This window comes from Scleropages formosus, chromosome 14 (genome assembly GCF_900964775.1).
Source record: "Scleropages formosus chromosome 14, fSclFor1.1, whole genome shotgun sequence".
Classification (NCBI taxonomy): domain Eukaryota; kingdom Metazoa; phylum Chordata; class Actinopteri; order Osteoglossiformes; family Osteoglossidae; genus Scleropages; species Scleropages formosus.
The window spans coordinates 9,723,249-9,748,761 of NC_041819.1; the positions used below are offsets into that span (position 1 = coordinate 9,723,249).

Consider the following 25,513-nt stretch of genomic DNA (forward strand, 5'->3'; position numbering starts at 1 on the left):
TTTTTTTTTTTGTGTGTCAAGACTGCTATGGAAGAGACGTGTATGCGGTCAATAAAGAGTATTTTTCTAGACCTTTGTTACTAAAAATAGTTCTAGGGGCTGATGGTACAGTATAGTATTATTTTTAATTATATGTTACTTTACCACAGTGCAAAGATAAATATGAGAACTGCAGCTGGTAATAAATTTGTGTCATGTCTACATTATGCATGACTGTGCACTTATTTTAACGGGACAGGAGTTTGGTTATTGTGTTTGCCCTGAAGGTCCCTGGTTTCAATCCCACTCCTGTGGCACCTTAATCAAGGCTCTGAATTGACACAATACCCTAAATATAATGGATAATCGTTGTTGAGTTGTCCATTTGCATAGTTAGCTAAATAAAGCCCAACAAATACAGCTTCACCTCGCTAAGTGTTTTTTTTCCGTCACAGTAACTCTAAGAAACAATTCAAGTAGGTCTGGGTTTTTACAGGCTCACTGCAGCAATGTAGCCTACCAAACTTTCAGTGCAGCCTGGCAAAGTCTGTCAGTCAACATGTTTACAACATTGCTTAGAAGTTTCACATGAGTAAAGGGTACATTTTAATTTAACAAATGTAAATTATAGTAACAAGTATTAATATTGCATGAAAAAAGTGAATGTTTATGTCTAGAAATTAGTAAATTGGGGATGGTGGAAAATGGTGGAAAATGTTGACATGATCAAGTCATTATTTTTAAAATGTACCTTCTCTGGACCAGCCATAGCAATTGTGGGTGTCAGTTTCGACCATTTTGGTTTGACCTCCTGGACTTCAGATAATTTCAGATTAGATATAAGGAATGTATACTGTATTATTGTATTGTACTGAAAACAAAGCAGTATCTCTGTCCCCTCCTCACTCCAGCTTCTTTTGTAGGTTGTTCCTTACTTTTCAGATCTGGAAATTGCAACCCTAATGAAGGGCCCCATGAGTGCACAGGGCCCCATTGCATAAAATAAATTCAGCTGGTCTAAGGCCACCCCTGCATCCTGTTTACTTTCAGTGGCATCCTGCATGACTAACTGCTTAGAGTCTGGCTGGAATCAAGAAGTCTTTCTTTATCTCTCTCTGCCTGTTCTCCTCTACGCTTTGGTACCTCGGCAGCAGCACCAAAGGAGAAGGTAAAACATCAGAAGGACAGCACATGGGATATTTAATTCAAAGTGACTGTGAAGGAGCCATCATTTTGGTGAGGTGATCAGATCTAACTGACCAGGGTTTTAAAAGATTCCCAGTGAAAAGTAGCTTGTAAGAAAAAAACCTACATTGAGCATAGAACATAGGAAGGTGAAATAGTGTAAGGTCAGCAATAATCATGCATGCATGCATGTGTGCTCTGGAGTTGCTGGGGATGTTTTCCTCCATTGTAGCCTGGCTCTGCTCCTTCGCCACCACCATCTTGCCCACTTGGATTTCCCATTCTACAGAGCTGCTGCCTACTGAGAGCTATGAGCAGGGCTTATGGGAGTCCTGTGTGATGCACGACAACGGCGATATGGAGTGCAGAGCATATGACACCCTGCTGGGCTTGCCGCAAGACATAAAACTGGCACAGATCTTCATGTGCCTGGGTCTGACCACCGGTGTTCTGGCTGTGTTGCTGCCCATCCCAGGACTCTACCTGATTAATTGCTGCAAGGGGCCTGAGGGTCAGCGGGCCAAAAGAATCATGAAGATACTTGGGGGCATCTTTTGCCTTGTAACTGGAGTGGAGGTACTGATACCGGTGTCTTACGTTGCCCATAAAACAGTTGAGCACTTCTTTGACGAGTCTATGTCAGAAATGCTGTCGAGACCAGAGTTTGGTGATGCGCTCTTCTGCGGCTGGGTTGCTGGCTTCCTCCACCTGGTGTCTGGGGTGCTGCTGGTGAGCTCCTGCTTCTGTTCAAAGAGAGAGTCGGATCCTGCGCCCCATCGGAGACAGTGCGTGAAAGCCATTGCCTACTCCTCCAAAAGTACATCAGAGTATGTGTGAGTAGTCCCTGCTCTGTCTGCATTGAATTTGAGCATCAGAATTATTTTCTGGAGGAATTTGAAGCTGCAAAGTCATTTTAACAACTTTCTTGAGGTTGGATGGAGAATGTCTTTCCATATTCTAATTACCACTTTACCTGGATGGCTCAGGACGAATTTTGATTATCTTCAAATATTCTTTTTCACAAAAGTAAACCATTTTGTTTTGTTTGTATTACATGGGATGCTTTTATTCTGTTTAAAACTATGATTTTATTAAGACTGTATCAATACTGTATTTTCTGTAGTCTTCTCTGAATACTGTTTTAACTCTTGCAGTTCTATTACTTTCACATTAGTTTTTTTGGAATTTTTAAGTATTGTACCTACTTTCTGTATTACCCACAGAATATTAAACATTATGGACAGAATAGCACAATCAGTTATTTGTTTAATTTAGGCTATGATTATTGTAATAGTTACTACTCGCTATTTAGCTATAATTCACAAGCTATGAATTGGAATGCTTTAACATTTTGTAGCATTCATTAGAGTTTTCATTAAGGATTTCTGTTTACTAGAATTTGTACAGCCTGGTTCTGATATATACAGTTTGTTCTTGTCTTTGCAGATTTGATTTCCGAAAACAAAAATATCAGGCATATATCATTTGGTGGCATAAATCCCACTTTAGTGTGTCTAAACCAATGTTAATATTGCTCAGTTAGTCACATATAATTTTGATTATTTAGTAATAGAATCAACAGCACAATAACAGTAATAAACTACTTGCCTTTATCAAATCAAAACATTTGCAGAAGCACAGCTTAGCCTAAATATTTCCTGTTTTTACCTAAAAACAAATTATCTGCATTATCATAGAGAATGTGTACATACAATATATGTATTTGTGATTCCATTTAGTTTTAAGATGGTATCTGTAAAAGAAAGGAATGTAAGAAGGAAGTCCATTTCCTTAGTTTAGACTGATAGAGAAACAAAATATAATGTACATGTACAGTTTATATGGTAAAAGCATGTAACTGTGGGTTAGTGGAGTCACAGTGGACAGAAGTGCTGGGCCTCTAGATGGTACATTAATGCAAGCTGTGTTGAATGGCGCTGGAAGGGAACAATAGAAATGCTACCCCGTTTTCTTCAGAACTGCTTTTTTCTTAATTTTTTTTTTAAAGATTAGATCGTTCATCAATTGCTTTGCCACACACTATGTAACATACATATGTACTACTGAATAGAATGTAACAGGGGAAAATCAGAGGAAAAAACTGTCACCTGAATTCTTTCCCTGATGAAAGTGGGAAAATTACAACGGGAATCATTCAGCACAGCATATCAATGCTGCCACACCCTAGAGACTGGCAGCTTCCTGGCCGGACAGCACATTGTGCCTCCTGCTTTATGCCGCCTGCAGTGGGAAGCGAGCTATCTGCACAGCCAAGCACTGCGTTCTATGTAAGTTCTGCAGCTCGACAAGCAAACTAAGTTGTTTCCTCTAAAACAAGTTGCTATAGATAGGCAAATAGCAGATAAGGTCATGGAAATGGTTCCATTATCCCCTGCAAACTTTATCGAAATGTCACAAGTGATATGACACATTTTAAAGACAGCCCAGTATACTGTGCATATTTACCACAGCAAAGATTTTGAATGTCATAATCAGAGCCCAGAATATTTTACAAATTAATGTGACCTGTTAGTTTTATTTTTTTCTTACAATAGTTTCAAAATTAAAATGAGGTCAAAATCAAAATAAAATGACAAATGACCCTGCACATTGAAAATGTTAGCAATATCTTTATATAGGTCCATTCTGTCTTGTGAAATATTAACCGTATTGACTTTTAATATTAAATCCACAAGCAAATGCAGATATATACTGTTTTACTGCTGCTTCTAAGCAATGCAATTGTTACTAACAAGTCGGAAGAAGCAAGATTGTCCAACTAATGAATTATAAAATAAATGCAATTGACAGCTGAAGTGCAATTTTAATTAATAATATAATTCTATGCGAAGTGATAGTGTGTATTGTATTATGAACAAAAAGATACAGAAATGCATTGGGCAGCGCCAGGGACCTAGAAGACAAATGTGGTTGTTCTGTGTTTTATCAGAATATAAAAGAGCCTGTTACATGCCAGAGATTATTGCACTGCCAACCTGTCTTCTCAAATCAGAACTTCTTCTCTGACAAAATGTTTCAGCATGAAATTAAATATTAACCATACATAACATGACTATGTATAAATGTTTAAAACATTTACTGTCTTCATTGCATCATGTGCTGCCTGCTAAATGAATAAATGTAAATGAATATACATTATTATACTACACTAAATATCACAGTATATGCCTTAATATATTTTGAGCAATAAATTGTACAATAAATCAATGTGAAGAAGCACATTTTTTTTGTCTTTTGACTTTATTCTGAGAAATACAAGTATTTGTTTTCTAATTGGGGGGGCGCGGTGGCGCAGTGGGTTGGACCAGGTCCTGCTCTCCAGTGGGTCTGGGGGTCGAGTCCCGCTTGGGGTGCCTTGCGACGGACTGGCGTCCCGTCCTGGGTGTGTCCCCTCCCCCTCCGGCCTTACGCCCTGTGTTGCCGGGTTAGGCTCCGGTTCCCCGCGACCCCGTATGGGACAAGCGGTTCCGAAAATGTGTGTGTTTTCTAATTGTAGGTGTAAGGTGACTGCGTTCTCATCACTGTTTTTTAAGAACTGCCACAGAATACTGTGTAGAGTCCTGGGAAGTGAAATGTTAGTAATTTACGTATGTATTTCTTCATCACTCAACAGCTACAGGTGTTTCTGCCCTATACTGAGAAGACCTTAAGTGTGACCATTCTTCTTTGCCTAATATATACACACCTGCACACTGGCTGAAACCACTCGCCCCAAGCGGGGTCGCGGTGAACCAGAGCCTAACCTGACAACACAGGGCGCAAGGGACACACCCAGGACGGCGATGCCAGTCCATCACAAGGCACCCCAAGCAGGACTTGAACCCCAGACCCTCCAGAAAGTGGGACCCGGCAAAACCCGCTGCGCCACCACACCCTCCTCTTGCCTAATATACTGATTAATGATTATGAGCTTTCTGGAGACCTGAAAGGTCTAGGCTAATATACTCTTTGTCATCCCAAGCATGGACTAACAAAGTGGACTGTTCACACTTTCTTCCTATATGCCTCCCCCAGTCTTTGTGCAACAGCGGTAGATAGGGTATTCAAAAACAATACTTAAGTGAAAGACATGTACACGTACCTTAATAAATGGATAAAAGATTAATCTGAAAAGCACAATTTTTCCAGGAATTTATTGAAGTCGTAGAATGAATGTAATTCATTATTCCCCACCTGTGTCATTTTACTAGCTGTCATACTAAATACATGTGTGAAATGTCATGGGAAACAATATAGTGTCTCAGAACCTAACATAATGTCTAAATGCAAGTCAAGCTGTAAAAGGTGCCGGAATTACGAAATGTACGATAAGTTAAAGAAAAAGATGAGACCACAAAACAAATTAAATTAATAGCATAATTCATATAACACTGTGATGTATTTATTTCAAAGTAGCAGTACTTTTAATTTACATTTATTTATTTAGCAGACACTTTTCTCCAAAGCAACTTCCAGTGAACTCCATGTAGTGTTATCAGTCCACACACCTTATTCACCAAGGTGACTTACACTGCTAGGTACACTACTTACAATAGGTCACTCATCCATACATCAGTGGAACACACACTCTCTTTACAGCACACACACTAAATTGCAGATGTTGCTTAGTATGCAGGGCATGGTAACATACACAGGAAACTGAAAAGCAGTCATTCTTAAATATTTCTCTGTTTGGGCAATATAAAATACAGTACCTTACAAATTAGTATAGGGTCTTGGAAAACACACTTAAGCGGGTACAATTCAAAAAAGAACCCTCTGTCTGTTTATGAAATAAGAAAAAAACAATAAACTGGCATAAATAAACTTCCAGGCCAGATAAGAGATGGAAAGGCCCCCGTGAAAATCACTGGTCAGGGTCCTGATCAGTATATATCTGCTGATAAGTGTAAGTATCCTCCCACGGTACTCTAGACAGGGCGCTGTTAGATAACAAACTAGTTACCCATAGTACTCCCTGCAGGGGAAAATTCTTTGCTTCTCTTGGCTGTTGGATATCAGGATGGCCAACAACAATGGGCGGATCTTAGGAAATTATCTTCATTCGCTATTCCTGGCATTCATACTGCTTTACTCTAGTTTCATTTAATAGATTGTGCATTGCAAATTCAGCCCTCAGAGAAAACTGATATCAGCCTTTATAATTAAATATTTAGTGATCACCATAATAAAACAAACACAAGAAAAGCCTATCTGAATATGTCAAGTCCTTATTTGTAATATTTTGTATAGTGATTTGAAGCCTATTGCAGAAGCATAGGACCCCAGGATAAGCAGGGCACACCCCAGATGGGATGTCATCCAATTGGAGGGAATCCACACTCAGTTATTAAAATAATCATAGAACACAGTGCAGTACATCTTAAATATTCTGACTGAGCAAGAATCCTCAGGAAACATATTCATTAAAACGTTAATGGGCCAGCATACAGTAATTACCCCTGGACATCAAACTTCAATAAACTTAAAAAGAATCATTTACATATATCACATCAAAACATTATAGCAAAAAAGGAAAAGTTAGGGCAGTAAATATGGGAAACTATGAGGTAATAATAATAATAATAATAATAATAATAATAATAATAGCCTTCATTGTTATAGGATAGAGTGATGGCAGAAAAGGAAAAATGTATAGAAAATATAGCCACATTTAACATAACCTGCCTGCAGTCTTTGGAGATCAGTTGCAAGGCAATGAGTGCTACAAACATCACATGATTTGAACCCACAGGAGCTCTGTATATGTATAGTGCAAAACCAATTAGAATCAATGCACTGGAACAAAGCAATCTTAGAGACAGTTTATGAACAGTATAATCTCATTTTCAATAAAAACATAGCATTTGAAAAACCATGCTCATTGCTATATTACATGAAAAAACACATTTTCAAGGGGCTATAAGATGTAAGGCCTTAAAAATGTACATCCCTAGAAATAGAGTACATCAGCAATAATGAGATGTTATGTCAATAACTGTACATTGGCATATTTGATAGGATTCATTCTAAACAAATCTGTGAAGCCATCTGTTTTTGGTTGAAAGAAGTTGTTTTAGGTACGGCAGTTTTAAATGCAATACATGTACTTATATAAGAAAATGATAACTTTCATATTATATTATTCAGGTCCAAGGGTTAAAATCCCTGAAAGTTCATACATCTTGTAGACTTTCATGACACTGGAATGTCGGGTTCCCACAGACCTGATGGCCAGCTTCACTGTTACAAATATTGTTTGATACATACCTTCCCGTGAAGGATGAGCCATTACTGGGAGCACATGCTTCACCTTTATGTGGCCCAAGAGGGTGCTCACCCTGTGATGGGTAGACAGGAAACCTGTACGAGAGGAATACAACACCACTTGCTAGCATCAGTGCAGAGGAGATGATCCCAACACCAATGCCTTCCCCCACCTCCTGCTTCACTGGGGTGGAGGGCATGTGGAAACTGGGTGGGAAGGCTATAGCGTCGTTGCATGCCACTGACCAGATGTTCCAAGCCAGTGGCACAAGGGAACACACCCCTGACGAAAGGTACAGAGCACCAGCTAGATTGAATGCCGTTCGGATGGGCTTCTGCTCCTCCATGCCAAAGTAGATGTTCCTCAAGCCGTACACTGCACTAGAACTCCCACAGACACCTGCTATCACAGCTGCCAGCATGAGCACCTGAGCAGCACAGATCTCTGGTGGTACAAACAGTTCCCAGGTCTTCATAGACTGGCAGAATATCCACTCGTTGCCCGAGGTCACCAGCAGGCGACTGTAGAAGCAGACCTTCCAAATTCCAACCCAAGCCACCCCTGAGGTGATGACGGAGGTGTCAGCCACATACCACACCCTCCACTGGATCAATCCAGTGGTCACTGCAGATAGAATCCACCCTACACTTCCAACACAGAATCCCATAAACTGCAGATGAGATGTGTGAACCAAGTAAAGCATATTTCTGTAATTATCCTCTCGACTGTCCAAGCGAAAAAGCCTTTTTCTGACCAGACGTTCTAATAAATAAAGTGGTGGTTAAGGGAGGCGTGGTGTGATTGCAATATGATGAAGGATGAGTCCTGTTTTTCCTAAGAGGGTATCGGTTTCACATCTTGTTTCCATGAAGGGTAAAGTCTGTAGTCAACACTCTCAGTCAATGCTCCCTGTCTCCTGGAGACCTGGTAAAACAAACACTAGTGTTACCTGCCAGAGAGAGAGGAAAACAGCACATAGAGAGAAAATAGATGGAAAGTATATTTAAAAGCTTTAAATTATGTTTAATGCACTGGTGAAATGTATTTATCATCAAAACATAAAATTTCATAATGCTTTCTGAAGATGTTACAATTTCTGTGTAGTAATTTTGAATGATTTATATATGACTTTGTGTAATCACACATTCTTTCAGTTTTTTAAAAATCACAATGAAATTTGCCTAATTATTTTTTTCCAGGGGGGGCGCAATGGCGCAGTGGGTTGGACTAGGTCCTGCTCTCTAGTGGGTCTGGGGTTCGAGTCCCGCTTGGGGTGCCTTGCGACGGACTGGCGTCCCGTCCTGGGTGTGTCCCCTCTCCCTTCGGCCCTACGCCCTGTGTTGCCGGGTGGGCTCCGGTTCCCCGTGACCCCGTATGGGACAAGAGGTTCTGAAAGAGTGTGTGTGTGTGTGTGTGTGTGTGTGTGTGTGTGTGTATTTTTTTCCAAGGGGGGGGTTGCGATGGCACAGTAGGTTGAGCCGGGTTCTGCTCTCCGGTGGGTCTAGGGTTTGAGTCCTGCTTGGGGTGCCTTGCAATGGCCTGGTGTTCCGCCCTGGGTATGTCCCCTCCCCATCCAGCCCTGCACCCTGTGTAGCCAGGTTAGGCTCCGGCTCGCTATAACCCCGCTTGGGATAAGTGGTTTCAGCCAGTGTGTGTGTGTGTGTGTGTGTATACATTGCACAGTAAAATGACAGTAATATTCTCCTAGACAAAAACTATCTGCCATGGTAATGCAGTCCTTGGAAGTGCACCCATAGCTTGCTGCCTGTGGATATGGAGGTAGCAGGTTGGAATTCCACCTCTTGATGAAGAACTCTTGAGTAAGATATATACCCTAAATTTCCTCCGTAAAAATTCCAGCTGTATAAACAATGGTACATACTTTTGTGGGTAGCTTAACATTTTAAGTCACTGAGGAAAAAAGTATGAGCTAAATGAATAATTGTAATTCTATTTGCCAAAATGTTATGGAGAAGATGGAATTCATCTTAAAATAAAAAGCCCTGTTTACCTGGATTTCAACAGATGAAAAACTATGAAGAATGAAGGCTTGGCTAGGATAAAAATGTTTTTCAATAATTTCTTTTAATTTGAGTTTGTAATTAATTTTGATGTATAAGCATTAGAATTGAGAATATCAAATTTGTTACACAGACATATGCACAGATGTATGCACATTGTTAATACAAATCTACGAGCAATCTTCACAACTTCACAAACGCCTCTCCTTGATCTTTCAAATGCCTGGGAAAGGGCAAATTTTACCTTTTAGTGTACTAGCACACTTCAGTTTTCCATCCACGTTGCAGCAACAATTAGAACTTTTCAGGGGACAAAGGATCAAATGGAAAATAATGGTACATTCACCCTTTTTTAGTCTAATTTAAATCACTGAAACACATTGAATTATTCAAATAATTTATTTAACTCAAAACTTAAGAATGGAAAATATGCATTCCTGTCACCATCAATTAACTTTTTTTGCATTTTTCATGATGAAAAATGTATCTTTATTTCTCAGTTACAGTTACTCAACATATAAACTTAAGGTTATAAGAACAAGTACACAACTTTAGTGAATAGCTCAACAAGGGTATACTAATTGTAATGTAAATAAATTGCCTTAAAAATGAGAATGTGAAGCTCAAAACTGAGAACCTGTGATGTGCCAGCTCAAGTAGTCAACTAATTTGCATATTAAGCAGTTATCTGAAGTGCATCCCATATGATGATCTTTCAGTGTATGTAGTAGTATATTTTAAACTGTAGAATTATACCTCAATAAAATGGCAAAACAGCATTCTGTAATTTAAGAGAATTTTTCTAAAGTTTTACATCTAAAATAAATATGAAGAAAAATTGTTGCTATTTGCCCCCTGCAGTTTTTTAGAATTTGTAAGGCCATTAAATTGCATTTCTCCCAGAATTCCTTCTTATTGCCAATTCAGAAATGATAAAAACCCTTCAGGACTCAGATACGAGTTCTCTATTACTCTGATCTCGACAGAACACCTCCTTTCTGTTGCATGCTGCAAACCTGTTATACTACCTAAATTAGGAGGTCTGGACGGAAAAGGAGATCTTCGTCAGAAGTGTATCTGCTCTCTAGTGGAAGGCGGTCCATCAGAACCCTGAGCTGCTCCTCCCGCAGTCTGATCTTGTCCTCCAGCTTACGCTGTTCAATGATGAGTGCAGACTTCATCTTGACAAAGTGCACGTAGTTGGCTAATCGGTCCTCACTAAGGTAATTGGCCAGGATGTTGTACACCAGATGTTCTCGGTGATCCAGATTCTTCTTCAGCTCTCTGGCATCTTGGTGCTGCCGAATCAGCTGCTTTCGTTTCTCCAGCAGGGAGTGCTATGCCAAAGCAAGGACACTTCTTAGTGAGCCAGCTGATGGATCAACAACTAACAAGAGGCAAGAGGGAGCTAGCTAGTGGAACAACTATTGAGCAAGTACAGCCAGTAGCCAATAGGGCACATGTGTGAACGTGGATCTGTGGTGTAATTAAGGTTAAAAAATGCCTAACCTAATTAAGAAACATCTACTACATATAAAAATTACAAATTTATCTGGAGTTTAAAGGTTGCTGGTTTCTTGTTATTCAGAAATTCTGAAATTCCATCAGTGTTATTTTTGTCTGTAGAAGGAATTTTTGGAGTTAATGTTTTCAAAACAAACATTAAAAAAACAACAAATTTAAACCACAGCCTGTGTCACCTTTATAAACCACAATGACTAACCTCATTATCATTTCTAGCTCATAAGCCCTACCTTCTCCTTGGGAGATACTTGCTCCCCAAGGTTGCTCAGGGCTTTCTCCACCCTGTCCAGGCGGCTGGTTAGTGACATCAGCAGGCTGACCACCTTGTCCACATCACCAACAAACATACGAAACTTGTCCAGCTCGCTGGGCTTGCCAAGCTTCCGGAGGGCTTGCTCCACCTCCTCCCCAAGTACATTGTTGGCTCGTATGTCCTCCTGCACACTGTCCTGGGCCTCTCGCAGTACCTGCAGCTTCCTGGTCAGGCTGCCAATCAGCTGTACAAAACAAAGGGCCATCCATCAAGAAAGATCAGTTTCTTCACTGATTTATTTTCTAAAACGGCTGTTAGAAGATGACCAAACACAACCTATGTTTCAGCATGCAGCCTGTTGATGTCAGTAAGAATGCACAGCTGAATGGAATTAATCAATCAACAATAAACCCTGATTAGGAGAGAAATTAGTCAACGACAACAAAGTAGAGCACCATGTTGTTTGCCTGTTTTCCTACATCAGCGGAAGAATTTCAAGGAAGGGAATTGATGCTTTCACATCAAGACATCTAGACACCTCTGAGTCCTGCATCCCTTTTGTCCCCATCTGGAACTCTTCTGACTCTTCTGCAGATGCCGTGGAACTTGAGAACATGGAGTCTGTCACCTTGGAGGCTGCATCTGTTCTGATGTCCTTCTCCCACCTGAGACAATGAGAGACACTGGTCAGAAGAGATGATGAACAGGGAATAGGTACAACGTAGAAAGAACTTAAGTGTAATTCATCTAACCACAACATTTTCAATCAATTCATCAATATTGTATAGGCAAACAAGATTATTATTAACTGTTCCTACATGTCACTTTTCAGAAATACTCCATCGTCAGTGTTGTCTTAGCAAAATAAAATTTTGAGCTGAAAAAAATCTGAAGTTACTGTTTTATAACTGCATTAGGGAATTGCAGCTGTATTCTTAGCTTGTGAGGGTTCTGTAACATTCTGGTGTGATGTGTGGCAGCATGTGATACAGTCATGATATAAATGAATATACCATGATTCTAGTTAAATGCAGTCTGCATAATAACATAGATGAGTATTATGTAGGGCCAAAAAAAATGATTCATTCAGAATCTCAGTATGTTGACAATTCCTTGGGGTTTTAGGCTGAGAATTGCTGTTTAAATATCTTGAAATGATGCATTAAAAAACTTGTAAGAAACACACACACACACACACACACACACACACACACACACACACACACACACACACACACACACACACACACTTTCAGAACCGCTTGTCCCATACGGGGTCACGGGGAACCGGAACCTACCCGGTGACACAGGGCGTAAGGCTGGAGGGGGAGGGGACATACCCAGGACGGGACGCCAGTCCATCGCAAGGCACCCCAAGCGGGACTCGAACCCCAGACCCACCGGAAAGCAGGACTGTGGCCCAACCCACTGCGCCACTGCACCCCCTTTCTTGTAAGAAACATTTATTCAAAAATTAAATTGTGAGTTTGTGCACTGCTCACCGCTCCTCTGTTGTCCTACTCAGTCCTGGTTGTGACGACCCCCTCTGGAAGTGGTGCGGCCTCTTTTGCAGACTCACCCCTGGGACCCCACTTTCAGCAGCCCTATGCTCCAAACCCCTCTGCCCCATGTTGGGGGCAAGCGGCTGGTGGCTGGAGGATACTTCACTGGGCAGCTTGTGGTGGTGTTGCTCTTCCTCCATGTCCTTGGCAGGAAAAGCCATGATGGCAGCCTCTTCTACAGTGGCATTCTCCAACATGCTGTCCATTCTGGGTCCACATATGCAGACATACATTAGTATATTATTAGAAATTTCTGCCGAACACCACTGAAGAAGGAACATGGTGCTTTAGCACAGCTAAAACAACATAAGACCAAAAAATCTCCACTGAAGCAAACTGGTCCAGTAAAAAGTATGAGAGTTAAATACCTAAGCATGTTCTGATGTATATAACTTCTGACAGAGAAAGGTCTGAAATGAATATATTTTCAGATTTTGGTATAGAGTAAAATGGACATTTTGTCCATTTCACATTACAGTGTCCAATACAAAAGCTTCTTTTTTTAAAAACACTGCAGACAAAACCAAGTTTAATGGAATTTAAACAAACATTCCCCTTCTAACTTATTGAGATGCATTACCTGCATTCATCCTGTATGGTGACAGATACTTGGACCTTGATCTCGTGAGAAGAAAACTGCTGAGAGCGAGTGTGCAGCTGAAGTTTGAGTCTACACTCCACGAATGAAGAAGAGGAAACGCGGGCTCTCTCCAGCGCTCCCAGCTCATCTTCTGGCCCTATGCCCTGATGAGGGTTCTCACAGGGAGCAAGTGATCCCCAAGGAACGACAAGGTCTAGAGGCAGCTCTGCACATGGTGAGTTGTGCTTAGATGCCTGGTCATTTCGTGAACCATGTGAGGACTCCTGGGGGTCTTTCAGTGGTGCTGTGGCCTTCAGTCCATCCAGATTAGACTGGCACTGCTTCTGTTCCAGGGGTCCTTTCTTCTTGTGAGCAGAGTGTTCATGGAACACTTTGCTGGGGGACCATCCACTTGGTTGTTCTGGGTCCTTTAAGTGGGGTTTCTCACTTGGATGGCGGTAGGGATGTTTGAACAAAGTCCTCTTCTCTGGGTCATCCATAGGAGTGTTCTCTGTAGGTGGCTCTAAGACATCTGGTGAAGTACTATCACTGTGTCTTCGGTCATAGAGCCTAAAAAAAAGGAACCAGAAAAGATGTAGAGTCCCCAAAGAGCTGATAAAGTGCTTTTCAAGGATCTGGTGACAGTAAGGCTGCATTACTCTTTTGCATTTAAACCGGGGAATATCACCACGTAGAGGTAAAGTCTCATCAGATAAACTAACTTAGTCCAACATGGATACCTCAGCCATTTATTCTCAACAATTGTCACATTGTTTGTTCAGATGTCATTTCATTTAACTGCTACTCATGTCCTAACTGTCATCAAAACCTCAGATTAAATTCATTGGATGTGAACAAGTTTCATATGCATAACTGCGTAGAACATTTGTGTATTCACTTTCATGCATGCTTTAAGTTCAATTTAGTTGATTTTTACAGAACACTCTTCTCAAACACTGACAGAACGCTGAACAAAGGATCAGGAGATATAACAAATAAAAGGTTAGCTATACATTAAATTACTACAATAATTATAGTAGGTATTAAAGCTATAAGTAAGGCAACAGATGAAAAGAAAAGAAAAAACTACCAACCGAAAGGTAAAGGAGAAAAATAAACCTCTGGGGGTCTGAGTGTCAGTGATTCCTTAAGTACCTTTACTAAAACACCCTTATGGTGCAAAATGGTCTTACTCTCAAGTACATAAACATGGAGTTTTATGCTTCAAATTCTCACCTTGCTGCTTTTTCCTGTCTAGCAGGTTCTGGCAGAGAACTGTCTGTAAATCCCCTTTCTCGGACTGGATGGTTCTAGATGGAAAGGAAAATACCCACGCCAGCCATTAACACATAATCTGAATGCTTCCACTCGTAGGAGAACAATTTCATCTTTTTTCCAGCACTGTAAACTGCTACTGCCAAACTGACTCAATATTTGCATATGAGGGAGTATGCCTTTGTGTGCTGTATACAGCTTGTTTAATTCATGTAAAAAAAACTGTTTTCTATGTTTACAATATTATTCCATGATCACTGGAGCAAGTAAGTTTTAATAATAATTTAAGAGGTAATAAAATTACACCACTTAGCACTAACATTTATCATTCAAATGCAATGAGAAAAAACATTAATAAAAATTATAAGAAAAAATAAAATTTAACTGTCATCATCCAATACAATTAAAGTATTACACCACTTAGCTCTGACCTTTTCGTAGAAATCTTCAGATGTTGAAGTATCATGGTTTTTATAGGTGTATGAGGGTTTATTCAATTTATCCACATGTTTATCCTGGACTTTGTCAGTAGACAAAGATGTCCCAGGAGTAACGAGTTCCAGAGGGTTCTTCTTAATATTCCGGGTGTTCTGGTGCCCTGCTGGAGCTCTCTGCCACTTTGAACCCTGTAAGCCAACTCTGTCGAAAGAACTGAAACTGCTATGGCTTTTGCCTAGTGGGTGTCCTCTAAAGGGGGCTTTGGTCTTGCCATAGCCCTCCTCCATCTTTCCTGGGTGAAGTTTCCTGCCAGATTTGACCTCAGGGTGATCCACAGGGGAACTCTGCTTGGCAGACCTCATCATTGACCTGGGAAGAGCTGGTTTGTCAGTTGTCTCTAATTCTCTGTGTTCATTTACAGATGATCGATCAGCTTCAGGATGAAAGATCTCGTCTTCTACTCCCACCTCATTGATTCTGTCTGGTGCTGAAAAAGAATGCATTTTCTGCTCAACTGGAAAGCGCTTACGACCGCCCAGCCGAGGCACCTGAACATTTGCAGGACTGGGTTCATCCTGCAAAACTTTTGAGCATGCATGCATGGATGTTTTGTCTTGGTGCATGAGATATGGAACAATGTCCCCATCTGACACATCACCCCCAAGATGGTCAGGTAACATGGGGTCTAAGTCTTTCCTGCTGAAAGATGTAGCTCTAAGAACTCGGGCTTGAGCAGCCTTAAGGTGGTTCTTGTAGGAAATGGAGCCCTCAGGGGATGACAAAGGGGTGCAGCTGCCTTCATCTTTACAGACAGTCTCATCCTCTTTGGTCCTAGAGTCTGTTACAGTCGCTATAATTTTATTTTTCTGCACCTGTGTTCTCCTTGTTTGCACTTCACTGTTCAGACTGTTGACAAACCATTCACTCCCTGTTGAATGTGAGTTTTGTGTTGCCTGCATCTCTTTACGACCTTGAGGATCCACAGTCTCCTGTATTTCTCCACTCTTGCCACTGCTCTTCCTGTTCTCTGTCTTGGGCTTCTCTGGAGGAGTTTCTACTATAACACCTAAATGTGGTGACTGATTGCGAACCTGCCCACTGTTATGTTCATACTCATCACTTTCAAGGTACAGTTGTTGTTCCTGAGACAGAAGAAAATTCTTTTTATTCACGTTTTGGAAATCCACAGAACTGTGGTCACCCATCTTGTGGCCTGTTCCTCTTTCTATGTCCCCCACCTTCACTGATGCCTGGGGCACTGCTAAGGAATGTACAGATTGCTGGGCTGTCATGAAGCAGTTCTGGCTGTGCTTACTGTGGTCTAAGTTTTCACTGATGCTGGTACTGGACACAGCTGCACTTGACGTCACATGGGCATACTTGAAGAGTGGAGTGATGTTGTCAGCAGGAAACTCCTCTACATTGCTGTAACTGCTGCTCCAATTATGTGGTTTTGACACTGATGTATAACTGGTTTGTGGAAAATGGGTGATTTCATTACCCACTTTGTGCTGATCATGCAGCACAGGGTTACAGACAGGTTTGCCTTGCTGCAGATCAGTGCTGTTTAAGGAATGATGGTTGTTCCGGATCAGGTGGTCATTGTTATGGCTATCAGGTGAAGTATAAGGAGACATTGTATCACTCTTAAATGGTGGGGTAGAAGAGGGCTTAACTCCAGCTCCTCTCCTATTGTTAATATGGCCTATATGGGTTATATCATTGTTCTGTGAGAGTCCCTTCTCCAGACCTTGGTCTTGAGACTTCTGACTGACATGAAAGTCAAGCCCATCGCTTCCAGGCACGTCAAGTGTCCATCCCTTCTCGTGAGCCCTGGTCAGTGCAAAACTGTCACTTGAGGCTTGTGGTGGAGATGGGGCTTTGGATTTTTTAATGGGGATGTGCCATACTGGACCCAAGGGAGGTCTCTCAGAACTGGAGTTGTTGTATTCTGTTGGATCCTGAGTCTTGGAGCTTTCTGGACTTCTAGTGTTGATGGATAACTGCTGGAACCCTGGCCATTCGTGCACGTGCTGGCTGGTGTTGGACCTGTGAGGAAGCCTTACATTGCTGACTCCACTATTCGAGTCCCACTGGCTTGGTTTGTAGGTCATGTTCTCTGAAGTCAAAGACTGATTCATTGCAGTGGAACAGGTGGAGAAAGAGCTGTAGGCAGAGCCATACAAGCTGCCCACCAGAGAATCTGTGTTATCTGTGGAATTCCTAAGGCCTTTAGAGCAGTATCCATGGGAGGATTGCTCTATATAGTCCATGCTGCTCAGGGAGCTGGACACTTGCTGCACGATGTTTGGATCCCAGCAACCGGGGCGCTTCCAATCAGAGCTGCTATAAATCACACAAGCAATAGTTTTACTCATCTTCAAACAGTAACTGACTGTTAGTTACTTTATACTCAGTACTCCAGTATATTAGTGGATTATAAAATCGTGGCTAATTTCATTATGTTAGAAAATATGAGACAATCCCACAAAATGTGTCTTACAGAAACATCTCTGCTCTGGCTCTGCACAATAGCAACATTAGAAAAACTCTGAACAGTTCTTTATGACACATAAACTGTGTTGCTATTGAGCTGACCTGGAATCATATCTCATTTCCCTGACTGGTATGGGCATTGTTTGGGTCCTTGCAGATTCTGCCTGATTATCTGTGACCTTGGTGGGGTGACAGGAGTGATGCCTGCTCACACTTACAATTCTCCTGGAAAACAAAAATGTACACAAGGTTCAAGACAAGTTATCTGTACAGCATGGGAATGGAAGTCTATAATTTAAATGACTAGAAATGCACTAAGGGAAAATACAACCAGATCTGATTTTCAGGTTGCAAGGCCAAGGTATTTTTCAGTTCACAGTGAATATTTAGCACATTAATGACCTTTCTTCAAACAATCTGGATTTCATCTTAAATAACTGAAAATATGAATTATCAATGACATAGACACCAAAATACTGTATATCCATTATTAGATTGTAAGGCAACTTAATGATAATTATAATTATTTTTATATTTATTAGAATTATAATGTGTTCATTAAATGTTATTGAAAAAAAAACATTCTTGGAGTTTGCAAAAGAAAGGCAACAATCCCAGAACAGAACTTCAATGGTATAAAATGCTTTGAAACAAATGACAGAATATGGCTTCGTGCATGCAACTGGTATTAGTGAATCAACAGTGTCCATGACTACAAACAATAATACAAAGACAACTCTATTGCAAGATCTAATTTAATCTAATAAAATTTTGGGTTTGCTCTGAGTTTTTGTAGGTTAGGAGCACTATACTTTATGTGCTTTTCCCATAACTTCATTTACCATATTAAAACGAAGCTTTAAACTGGCATAATGCAATGCTTCATTGTATTATGACAGAAATGACAGTATTATAAATTAGGACTGCAATTTATTTAATTAATGGTTTCAAATAAGTGCCTTTGTTTCCTTGCTGAGAATTGTACGTATTATAATAATAACTAAACCCACCACTTTACAGCAATATCCTTCACGTATAATTCTCTCAGCTCTTTTTACCAATATGCTTTCATTTTGCTTGCACTCCATTGTAATTTAATGAGAATTGTCATAATAATCTGCTTTTTGTATGAAACAAGCTTGGCAAAGCATGTAACCCTTTAAGGTATGGGCATATTTGTGTGTCTGTAACTTGATTTAAAAAAAAGTATACAAGGACAGTTGGTCACAAATTCAAGCCTGAACAAAACAAATTTCACAGATGAGGTGGCGCAGTATAGCCAAAACAAAATAAAATGCTGTTGCCTAAATACATTAGTCACTCCTAGTATATTGAAGAAGGTACACAGGACGGTATATGACCTGCAGTTTAATGAATGTTGTATCTACACACAACCTTGGTTCAACTGGTATCAGTAACATGACTATGGAAATTGATGTAATAGTGGTGATTTAATGGCACAACAAAGCAAGACCTTGTTCCTCCTGGTGTTCCTTTCATATCCCAGTTATCATTTGAAATTGTAAAACCATGAAGTATTCCAAAAATTTCTTTTCATGAAGATAAAAAGAGAAATCAGTTAAGAAAAATGGGGCACAGACTTGTTCTAAAACAAACAACAGAATTGAATTTTCAAACTGTTTAATTTTTCCTTTCAAAATGTCATTTACTTAAGCAATTCAGACCAGTCCTCTGGGGTCTAGAATATCAGTTCCTCATTTTGGACTTGAGATAGCAATGTTTTGTGCACACATTAAGGCCTTTAACCACCACACCACCTACTTCTCCCTCCTTGGCGCTTTCCCTTGCTGCTGTTTAAACAGAAAAACGAATGGTGAGCATTAAAGTACCCAGGGACAGATATACACACACATACATACTGGCTGAAACTGCTTGTCCCAAGCGGGGTCACGGTGAACGGGAGCCTAACCTGACAAGACAGGGCGCAAGGCTGGAGAGGGAGAGGACACACACAGGATGGGACACTAGGCACCTGTAATAACTTAATTCCTAAAATGCTTGTTACACCAATTCCTCCGAGTTTGACTACATTAATATACAAATCATTTGCAAGGCACCTCAAGCGGGACTTGAACCCCAGACCCGCCAGAGAGCAGGACCCAGCCAAGTCCGCTGCACTACCGTGCCCCCTTTGGGGCAGATATGCACTAAAGAAAATTATATTTATTTGAAAATTCTGCTTCTACAACATGGCTTACATCAAGTTTTCAGTGCTAGGAAAATGTAAGTCATTAATACAAGTCAGTCCAATACATCTGTCCAACTGCTACTTTTCTGTGGAATCTTTTATTATTCTTTTTCTAATGAAATAATTTGCTGTACATAACTCATATTACTCAAAAAGCATAACCAAAATCCTAAATACTGGACAGACAGTAAGCCATTATAGTATTTTTGATAAGTTCACAATTTCTGAGTGACTCCAGTTTGCAAACAGTACCATCCACAGGCTATTCTGTGTCAAAACAGAATTAAATAAACCACTGAAAAACATCCAGCTATTCATTCATTATTAACTAATAACCAATTTTCTTACGCGGGGTTACAGTCTACTGTATACGTATACGAAGTGACATTCAACCACACCATACGGCAGTAAAAAGAATGATAAATTGTTTTAAAATGTAACACCGCGGCAGTTACTGCAAGACAAAAATATAAAAACTGCTGCAACTGTTTTTGAAAGCAAGTCATAATTTACTGCTCATCTGACAGTGGTAAAAAGTGTCATATTGACAGTGTACACAGTCCCAACACTTTGCATGCACATATAGAAATGAGTAAAAAGTGTATAAAGAAATCAGCTGTCAATGAGCCTAAGTTGTTCATCATACCAACGTCTGTAATGAAAGTTCAGATCACAATTTTCAGGATCTGTGATTGTGGGTGGAGGGGCCATAGTGACCTCACTGACCCCAGCCCCCCATCCGCATGACCTTGGAGTATTAGCAGGGGTACCTGTAGGTGAGACCAGACCTGCACCTTCACAGCAAACACAAACACACTTCCTCTTCTCGCCTCATCTCCATCTACCCACAAAGGGGCGGGGGGGCCTCTGGCCTTTCCTCAGGTTGTGACTGCACATGACATTGCCACAAATCCCAAAACTAAAACATCTACAGTACATGACACTTTTCTCCAAAGCAACTTACAATAGTAAGCTACTTACAGTTATTTACTCATTTATACAGATGTGTAATTTTACTGTGGGTACCTTGCTCAAGGGTCCTGTAGCTGGAGGTGGGAATCAAACCTGTGACCCTTGGGCAAGAAGCTCTAACCACTACACTACCAGCAGTCTGAAAAGTATATTTATTCATTTAGCTGATGCTTTTCTCCAAAAAACTTACAATGTTAAGCTACTTACAATTATTTACCCATTCATACAGCTAGGTAATTTTTTTTTTTTACTGGACCAATTCGGGTGAAGTACCTTGCTCAAGGGTACTACAGCTAAAACTCAAACCTGCAATCATGGGGTCCAAAGGCAGTAGCGCTAACCACTATGCTACCAGCTGCCCTCAGAATCAAAATTACAAAACTGTAATTAATATAAATTCTTCAACGGTACAAATTTTCTCTCAATAAGATTCCTTTTTACAGGGATTCTGATAAAAAAAAAAAAAATCAATGAAGAGATGGGAAGGCAATATTCTGCACTAACTGTAATCTTCATGACTTTAATAACTAATTTCTAAAATAAAGTTAATTAGCTGATGTTTTGAGTAAACAAACAGCTCTATACTATTTTACAAAGAAAACTGACTGCTGTGTTGTTGTGTCCACATAAAAACAACTTACTTGCACCATCCTTCTAGTGCAGGAAAAAGTTTCTTCCTATTCTTGATCAAGCAAAAAAAAAGAACATCCTACACAGCCCACCTCAACTTCTCACTGTCCTCCACCTTTGAATCCTGTGATGGGGACCATGTGGGAGTTCTACAGCAGGTGGACTGAGGGACAGAATAGGGTAAATAGCAACAGAAAACAGCAGTATTGATTAGCTGGTGTACCTCCTAACCACTAAGGACAGGGTCTTGTAGGAGCTCTTGACAAGACAGATGGCCTCCTGCCGGTAGCCGCTCAAGACCACCCCGTTGACGCTGACAAGCTCATCCCCCACCCGCAGCTGAGCGGTTTCTGCCTCACTGCCTTCTTCCACCTGTGAAACAGACCAAGGTGTGACTACAGCTCTGTTACTGCAGCGGCGCTGGAGGTGGCCATGCACACGCCATACACACACAGTTCGCATCCCATACTATAATAAACATGCTTCTTTCCACTCTCAAACAGTAATGAGAAAATGTTGATTTCATATGGTGCTGTAATAGGGTCCTCCTAGGACTTGAACCAGCAACCACTGCTCTAACTCCTCCCCAGCAATAAGTTACACAGACCAGGGACAGCTGCTAGCGTGGTGCTTAGTATTACTTCCTTTGGACCCAAAGGTTACGGGTTCCATTCCCTCCTCCAGCTGTACTACCCTTGAGCAAGGTATGTACCTCAAATTGCTGTATAAAACTGTAAGTAGATGAATGTTACAAGTTATTTGGCGAAAAGTGTCGGCTGAATAAATAAATGCAAATGATGGAGGAAAGGTGAAGTGTCACATTTATTAATTTAGCAGACCCTTTTAGTCTGTGGTTCGCACCATATTGTATTAAAGGATTTAACAACTAATACGTATGAATCTTTCATAAAATTCATGTGATTATTTAGGAGAGTTCTGTTTATGATTTCCATAACAGCAATCAACATACAGTTAACACAGAAGGTAACGGTGTACTTCGTATCCAGTAAACTGATTAACAAGCCTAAGTGATCATCTTGCTGTATGTATGCTTGCATGTGTTTTTCTCACCAAAACAAATTTACCTTGGTTATGACGAGGGGTTCTTGGTGCTCCCGACCTCCCATCAGTGTGAATCCCCAGGGGGCCGCTCCCACAAGAGGGACATCCACAAGTCTCCATCCTTTACGCTCACTGGGCCTCCGCTCCAGAGCCGCTGACATTTTCACTTGAAGCGGTCCCTCACTTACAATCCACAGTGCCAGAAGTGTCTACAGCACTTTGTTTTATTCTTAGGGATTTTGCAAAGAGGAAACACAGCCGTGAGAGAACGAACGGTGTAAAATCGTTATTGTACAAATGCAGTTACAGTCCACGTAGACAGGACACATATAGTGCCACTGTTTTCATACCCACATGCCGTGCAGATATACAGCATATGCTGTACACAACCCCTATGTATCAGGTTGCAAGATAAATACCCTTCTCCTTCTTTTCTTCTTCTAATTTCAGAAATTAAAAATTTCCTGTTGAAACTGGAACAGTCTTTTATATGTTATAACAATATTTCTTCAGCAGAACTATACATTTTCTGGCCAGAACTTTGTTTTGAACTTTGTCAATGGAACAGAGACACCAAAAAACTTGGCCTCAGAAACAGATCTTGAATCAAACTGCATCAGGTCGCAAAGGTTTCCATAGCACCTATCATCATTGTGAGTTTAAAATAGCTTTCATATGCTGTGAATTTACACAGCAAAGTTTTAAGTGAAACATGGTACTTCCAAAACCCCCAAATGCACCAATAAAGCAATACTCAGTGAGACACCAGTGTTTAGCTGAAATTTGTTTTGTTACGTTACTTCATTTAGCAAACACTTTTCTCCAAAGTGACTTCCAATGAACTCTGTAGTGTTATCAGCCCACACACCTTATTCACCAAGGTGATTTACACTGCTAGATACACTACTTATATTGGGTCACTCATCCATACATCAGTGGAACACACACTCTCTCTGTCACTCACACTATGGATGACTTAGAGCCACCAATGCACCTGAACAGCATGCCCTTGGACTGTGGGAGGAAACCCGAGCACCCGATGGAAACCCACGCAGACACTGAGAGAACATACAAACTCCAGAGAGATTGAGCAGGGCTCAAACCCACACCCTCTCCAACTACCCAGGAACTGAGAAACAGCAGTGCTGATTACTGTGCCACCATGCTGCCAGACCACATCGGCCTTCTACTAACACTGCACTGCAGACCACATCGGCCTTCTACTAACACTGCACTGCAGCTGTGTTTCTGCGCGCCCTGCTTCTGCTCCTGGGACTCCCTGCTATGTTACTGCCTTCTGACAGTTTGATCATTTCGTCAGTTGTTCTCACTTTAGCAGCCAAACAATTTAATGTTTCACAAGTGATCAAATGATCAAATACAAAGAACATATTTATTTCATCACCAGAAATGCTTAGGCATATATCAGATATTCCTCAAGACAAATCAGTTATTTTGTTTCTGAGTTTGTTCTGTCTTACCATAACCCTGAATTAGGACAAATGTTTTTCAGGAATGAATGAATGCCTTCTATCTTACATGAATATTTGGTTTTGGCTAAGAATCTTATATCTCAATTTTATCTAGAGTTTAACTCTAAATTTGACATAGGGCTTACTGTTAGTATTGTGACACCCAGAAGGTTTGGACAGGGTGAAGAAGGACACAGCATTCATCTTCAACATTTTATTAGAACACCAGTACACAAGGAAATAATACTCTCATCCAAGGGCCCTGTTTTCTCCACAACCTGTGCCTCAAGCCAGCTTTCCTAACCTCGTTAGCACCTGCGTCCCAACACACTGGCAAACATGTCACCCCATCATTTCCCCCAGTGGTTGCGCGCTCACATTTCACATTTTTCCCACAATGCAACTATTTACTTTCAGCAAGTCTTCCCGCGTAAACACAGTACGCGGGTCGTTATAGTATTACTGTATTTAGTAGTAAATAGAAATAAGTAATTTGGCACGACAATGGCATGTTTATATTAAATTGTTTTGTTTTCTTAATTGTAAGAAGGCGATCAGGAATCGTCAGAGTTTTATGCAGCTACTCGTGTGATGAACATTGGTGCATAGTGAAAAGAAACAAACTTTACTTAAGAATCACACGTCTGCAACTATGTCTCTTTCTCCTAAAGTAATGCACATATTTTCTATGAGATATAGGTCGTTTTGCAGAAAAGCTAAATGAATAAATGTAAATGTAAAACAGATTTACGAGAGAGTGACATAAGTCTCTTTCTCACAGACGCCAAGTAACAACAAGTAACACCTTCCAGTGAGACAGGAGAATAACTGAGGTGCTAAATACACCAACACGGAGCGAACAAATTCTGAAAACCACGAAATGAAAAGCTTGCGGTACCACAGTACAGTACAGCAATTCCTTTGCGGAAGGAAAAACGTACAGAACAAGAGCGCCTCCTATCGGGACATTGCGCGGTTCCGCATTTCCTTGCTGTCGAACACGGAAAGTCTGAGTTGTGAACCAGAAAAGTCTGAGAACCCACATTTTAACACGAATAAATTTGCTTTTAACTGAATACCCTCTTTCAAATACAGTCATCTCGATGGTTTTTCTTATGCAACAACCTGCCAGCAGGTGGCGAGCAGTGCTGTCTTTCAAGAGGTTATAGGTTCAAATCCCACCTTTCTGCTGGAGTGCCTCTACTTAAGTAGTTACTCCAAAATTGATCCAGCCAAAAATACAATATAATAAGGTGTGTAAATTGGTACTTGTAGGTCAGTAAACACTGCAACTGGCTTCGAAGGATAGGACCAGCTAAATAAGTGTGAGTAAGGCAGAAACGGTTTTTTTTACCCTTAAAAGATACATAATTTTGTATTCCCAAATAAAAAAAGTCGAAATCAATGGTGCCAAACCTCTGGAAACCTCTTTACTTGTATAAATAGGAATGCTCCGACCATGATGAGCTCTTTTGTGTTCAGTGTATTTTGTGTTTTCCGTCTTAACTGTTCTCTGCGTTCCCCGAGTGTCAATCGCGCCGTTCGGATCATGACGACGGTGTAAAATTCTGCGCTGTGATCAGCACG

The 25,513-nt window shown here is 40.7% G+C and overlaps 2 protein-coding genes across 5 annotated transcripts; one reads left to right on the forward strand and one right to left on the reverse strand.

Moving 5' to 3' along the window:
- The first annotated feature begins 9 nt into the window (after positions 1–9).
- Positions 10–12,830, forward strand: LOC108920575 (putative claudin-24). Of its 2 annotated transcripts, none has more exons than XM_018729433.2 (3): positions 10–1,997; positions 11,825–11,944; positions 12,756–12,830. In XM_018729433.2, the coding sequence occupies exons 1-2, from the start codon at positions 1,342–1,344 to the stop codon at positions 11,838–11,840; spliced, it is 672 nt and encodes a 223-aa protein (XP_018584949.1). In that variant the 5' UTR covers positions 10–1,341; the 3' UTR covers positions 11,841–11,944; positions 12,756–12,830. The 2 variants fall into 2 exon arrangements, with proteins under 2 accessions (XP_018584949.1, XP_018584950.1); XM_018729434.2 differs by having other exon boundaries at positions 10–1,991.
- On the reverse strand, positions 10,106–25,494 carry LOC108920573 (protein Shroom2-like). 3 transcript variants are annotated; one of them, XM_018729429.2, is made up of 11 exons: positions 25,434–25,494; positions 22,478–22,683; positions 21,616–21,764; positions 17,684–17,806; positions 15,079–17,431; positions 14,609–14,682; positions 13,373–13,942; positions 12,733–12,999; positions 11,769–11,895; positions 11,208–11,474; positions 10,106–10,790 (listed from the first exon to the last, which is right to left on the reverse strand). In XM_018729429.2, exons 2-11 carry the CDS (start codon positions 22,613–22,615, stop codon positions 10,482–10,484), a joined length of 4,377 nt encoding a protein of 1,458 aa, XP_018584945.2. In that variant the 5' UTR covers positions 22,616–22,683; positions 25,434–25,494; the 3' UTR covers positions 10,106–10,481. The 3 variants fall into 3 exon arrangements, with proteins under 3 accessions (XP_018584945.2, XP_018584946.2, XP_018584943.2); XM_018729430.2 differs by lacking the exon at positions 25,434–25,494 and having other exon boundaries at positions 15,079–17,428; positions 22,478–22,768; XM_018729427.2 differs by lacking the exon at positions 25,434–25,494 and having other exon boundaries at positions 22,478–22,768.
- Positions 25,495–25,513: the final 19 nt, after the last annotated feature.